At 41.2% G+C, this 5,000-nt stretch overlaps 1 protein-coding gene across 4 annotated transcripts in view; it reads left to right on the top strand.

Annotated features, from left to right (window-relative positions):
- The first annotated feature begins 3,376 nt into the window (after positions 1-3,376).
- The window catches only part of LOC138972906 (very low-density lipoprotein receptor-like), an 18,507-nt gene continuing 16,883 nt past the window's right edge, over positions 3,377-5,000 (top strand). Inside the window, exon 1 of one of the 4 annotated variants that reach the window (XM_070345573.1) lies at positions 3,377-3,522. In XM_070345573.1, coding sequence (XP_070201674.1) covers positions 3,510-3,522 — 13 coding nt within the window. In that variant the 5' untranslated portion in view covers positions 3,377-3,509. The remainder of the gene's footprint in view (positions 3,523-5,000) is intronic. The other 3 variants (XM_070345572.1, XM_070345571.1, XM_070345570.1) reach the window with 3 other exon arrangements.

Raw genomic sequence — 5,000 nt, 5'->3', positions numbered from 1 at the left:
GCAATTTCTCTTTTAGAGATTAATAAAGTTATTGTATTGTATTGTATTGTATGAAAAAGCATAAACTTATTGTGAACCAAACAGTACGTACCAACGAAAGCTAAACACACAAACACACACGCGCACTAACACAGATTGAATGCAAAGCGCAAACGAACACGGAGGATTTGTGTAGGTCAGGTCGTGGGAAAGTCCACCCGAAATGTTCCACAGGGGAGCTGGTGGTGTTTGTATTGTTTATTTTCTCATAGTGATGTTGATGGTTTTTACAGTGCCGTTTTGAAAGAATATTTTCCGAATTTGGGGCACACTTTTGACTTTTGGTTTGTTTATCTCGTCGAAGTAACATTCGAGTGTTTCTAAATCAAAACCTTCCAACACCGCTGGTGCAGATTAGACCTGCCTGACTGTCTGCGTGCGTGTTAGAGCTGAAGACGAAGCCTAAATCGCCAAAGCGTTACCGATCTGTAGGTCCTGAGCATCGGATGTACGTTGATACGTGGTGAGATCCGCACGGAACTGCCTATGCAACTTTTCCTTGTCGCAGGTGAAAGGTTCGATCTTTTCTTTGAAATTTCGTCATCTGTGTACGTAGCAAAGTGTTTCGCCATTTTCGGTTTTCGTTGCAGACGACGATAGTGAAAGTAGTACCTATGGTTTTGTTTTGACCTTTCGTATTCAGGGTTCTTAATTGAAGCTTGGTAAAGGGAGCTTGTCGTGTAAGTGGAAAGTTGACGAAGCTTTTGAAAACAGAAATTGAATGAAGAAGAAGATGTGGCTTTCAGTTATATACAGGAGAACGGGGTTGGTGTTATTCTTGTTTCCGTCAAATACGAAGTACACAGATAAAACGTGGTTGACTGACCAAGGCCTGTTGGCACACTATTCAGAATGCACAACAAAATGTAACAACACTCTGATACCCATTTCTCTACGTTCGTGATCACTTGAAATGAATACTGAAAACATAAGTGTTTAAGGTAGTGACTGCATGTATGTGAAGGTACACATTTTCAGAAATAAATGCATGCTCAAAATATTTGATTTCGGCATCAAAGCGTGTAACATACAATCTTGCACACGTTTGCTTTAGTAGTGGCAAAGAAGGAATGCGTGTGACATTGTTTGATATGCTACTCTGACATCAACATCAACATACCTATATATGTTTCATACAATACCCGCTATTACGAGTTAGTCGTGTGACAGAGAGTTTTCTTGCACACGAGACTGTAGATGTCTCACGACGGTGTAGCCGAAGTGAGACAGCAGTCGTGAGACATCTACAGTCTCGTCAGTGTGCAAGAAAACTCTCTGTCACACGACTAACTCGTAATAGCGATTATGTCTCACAGCATAGGCATAGAAAGACAGAAATGAGTGTTTAGGGACGAAATGACAGGCTTAAAACAAGACTGAACAACACAATTGCCCTTTTACACATACCCTACACACGCATGCGCGCAGAAAATAGATTCAATGCGATTCGTGTCTTTTCTGGTTGAATGCATTCAACAAAGTATCAACCAACGTTTCTGAATCTGTCAATGAAAATAAGTTAAACTTATTTTGAACCAAACAGCACATACCAACAAAAGCTAAACACACAAACACACACGCGCACTAACACAGATTGAATGCAAAGCGCGAACGAACACGGGTGCTTTTTGTAGGTCAGGTCGTGGGAAAGTCCACCCGAAATGTTCCACAGGGGAACTGGTTGTGTTTGTATTGTTTATTTTCTCACAGTAATGTTGATGGTTTTTACAGTGCCGTTTTGAAAGAATATTTTCCGAATTTGGGGCACACTTTTGACTTTTGGTTTGTTTATCTTGTCGAAGTGACATTCGAGTGTTTCTAAATCAAAACCTTCCAACACCGCTGGTGCAGATTAGACCTGCCTGACTGTCTGCGTGCGTGTTAGAGCTGAAGACGAAGCTTCAATCGCCAAAGCGTCACCTATCTGTAGGTTCTGAGCATCGGATGAACGTTGATACCTGGTGAGATCCGCACGGAACTGTCCATGCAACTGTTCCTGGTCACAGGTGTTAGGTTTGATCTTTTCTTTGAAATTCCGTCCTCTGTGTACGTAGCAAAGTGTTTCGCCATTTTCGGTTTTCGTTGCAGACGACGATAGTGAAAGTAGTACCTATGGTTTTGTTTTGACCTGTCGTATTCAGGGTTCTTTATTGAAGCTTGGTAAAGGGAGCTTGTCGTGTAAGTGGAAAGTTGACGAAGCTTTTGAAAATAGAAATTGAATGAAGAAGATGTGGCTTTCAGTTATATACAGGAGAACGGGGTTGGTGTTATTTTTTTTCCGTCAAATACGAAGTACACAGATAAAACGTGGTTGACTGACCAAGGCCTGAATGCACAACAAAATGTCACAACACTTTGATACCCATGTTCTACGTTCGTGATCACCTGAAATGAATACTGAAAACATAAGTGTTTACGGTAGTGACTGAATGTATGTGAAGGTAAACATTTTCAGAAATGAATGCATGATCAAAATATTTGATTTCGGCATCAAAGCGTGTAACATACAATCTTGCACACGTTTGCTTTAGTAGTGGCAAAGAAGGAATGCGTGTGAGATAACACAAATGTGGGCGCGCATACATGGGTCAATGCCAGCAGTGGATTTCATTCAGCGTCCCACAAATGGGACAGTGGGTTTATATGAGTTAACTGATTGTTGTCATAGAGCTTCATATTTGCCTCTGAAATGTGTTTAAAAGGTGACTAGTTGACGATAACATTAATGTTATTGTTATTTATGATAAACCATAATATTCATCGAAAACCATAAACAAAATAGTTTTGGGCTATTACCTGGAGAAATGTGTATGTAAAGTATCAGGAAGATATATTGAGAATATCTGGGAATCGCTTCACAGACACACATACATACAGTCAGAACTTGACTTTTAGTAAACAAACAGATTGCAACAGCTGTCGTACTCCAACTAAACCATTCATTCCCGTTTCATTTCATTCGAACTGTCCAAGTCAAGTCAAACAGTTTATTTACCAAATGCAAAGCACAGGATTTTGTTATGGTGTATGCATAAAACTTCACACTCCTTCCACACGCATATATCCTAATAAATATGTACAGATAAAGTGTTCAATTTCACTGGGCCTATTTACGTGTGTATACCAACCAGACAGTCCATGCCATTATGTTATTGTAAGTGAGTGGTTCGGTGAGTTAAGTGTCGTGTAATAATTCCGTTTTTGTGTTATTACATTTGACCTTTTGTTTAAACACTCATTTTTGCACTGTCATTTTTTGTTCCATCTAAACGTGTGAACATGCGATACGAAGCGGCGCGTTAAACCATGATTGGTCTTGGGCATGCTGCGTCAATGCGTACTCTGCATCATGCAAAAGGGCAAACAACTAACATCTGTTTTTTCTAGTGTATTTAACGGCGTTCGTTTAGAGCTGCCTCACCATTCTTCACTTCGACTTCACGCAGCGATCGCATTTTTGTACAAGACTGATGCTCCACTGCTGTGAGTATGTCTTTGCCCCTGCATATGAAGTAAATTGATGTAATCACTATGGTGACCACTGTAGCTGTGTTTTAGACATGAGACATGTGTCTTGGTTATACTTTAAAAGTATAATGCTGTTGTTAGAATGATGATGCTAAATTTGCAGCAGATAGTGTTGTACACATGTTGTAAAGTTGTAAAATAACGGTGGGGCTGTATAGAGACGTAACCTCTTAGATGACGCTGAAACTGTAGCGGTGGTTTCATTATCATTGGCGGAGCGTAGTCTCGTGATACGATACTTGATGCGCCGTGTGTCACTTTGTGGATATGTTGCAACGCCTTGTGCGACTGACGAGCCGGACAGTCTCATAGACACAGACACACGGAGAAGTTCTTAGAATTAGTGTTTGAGCGTTCTCAATTTTCAAATCTGAATGTTGTGTTTGGTAGTCATGGCAGACCGTAATTCTCTCCAACGTACATTGTGTGTGTTTCTGTTATGCGAAGCGTTTTAACCCTGTATGGCGCGGAATGCGCATGCGTTAGCTGGACTGTAGGGTTGACTTCATCATTCAAACAGTCTTAATCTGCTTTGATGAATGGGTAAATATGAAAAATAAATACATAATGATGACGACCGCAGGTCCGGTGTAACACGAGAAAATTACTCCCACGAGATTTTTACTCCGGAGTAAACATTTCGTACGAAAAATTTACTCCCTTTACGAAAAAAGCACTCCCCCATTGCACGAGAAAATTACTCCCCAAGACAGGTGAGTTCCGAGTAAACATTTTGTACAAAAATGTTACTCCCCTGACGAATAAATAACGAATAAATTACTTCACCCCAACACGAGCAATTTAACTTCCCATGCCAGGTGTACGAAATTTTTACTCCCTTGTCCCCTGTTAGTCTTGGTGGTGGAAGGCGTGGAAGGAGGGTAGCGCGACATTCGTGTGCGCGAGATCACTTATTGGCATTATCCCTTCGCCCGCATCCCATTTTTGCGTACGAGATTTTTACTGGAAGTAAAAAAAATGGGGAGTACAAATTTCGTGGAGGGAGTAATTTTTTCGTGCCTGGGGGAGTTCTTTTCTCGTACGAAAAGTGTACTCGGAGTAAGAATTTCGTACGAAATATTTACTCCGGAGTACATTTTTCGTGGAGTAAAAAGTTCGTGTTACACCGGTCTCCTGACAGGAGAGCTGGGCGATGCAAACTGGTTCGCTGATTAAACTTGAGTTAATTATTTGGCATAATTTCGGAGCAGCTTCTAAATTACAGAACAGCGAATGTCCCAGAAACTTTCCAAAATTGCGCCTTTGGTATACTATCGTTAAGGGCTGGCAGAAAGCCTGACAGGTCACGCGGCAGTGAGTTATGAGCTGTCCCTTTTTCCACAGCATTAAGATGCCTGCACCTGTCAGTCTGTTGAATGCCCTGCTTCACTGTCTGTCTCCAGCAGTCACAGGCTATCGTGGTCTCTTCTGTC

This window comes from Littorina saxatilis, linkage group LG8 (genome assembly GCF_037325665.1).
Source record: "Littorina saxatilis isolate snail1 linkage group LG8, US_GU_Lsax_2.0, whole genome shotgun sequence".
In the NCBI taxonomy this organism is placed as follows: domain Eukaryota; kingdom Metazoa; phylum Mollusca; class Gastropoda; order Littorinimorpha; family Littorinidae; genus Littorina; species Littorina saxatilis.
The sequence above is the reverse complement of the archived record's forward strand: the minus strand, read 5'-3'. Positions and strand labels throughout refer to the sequence as shown.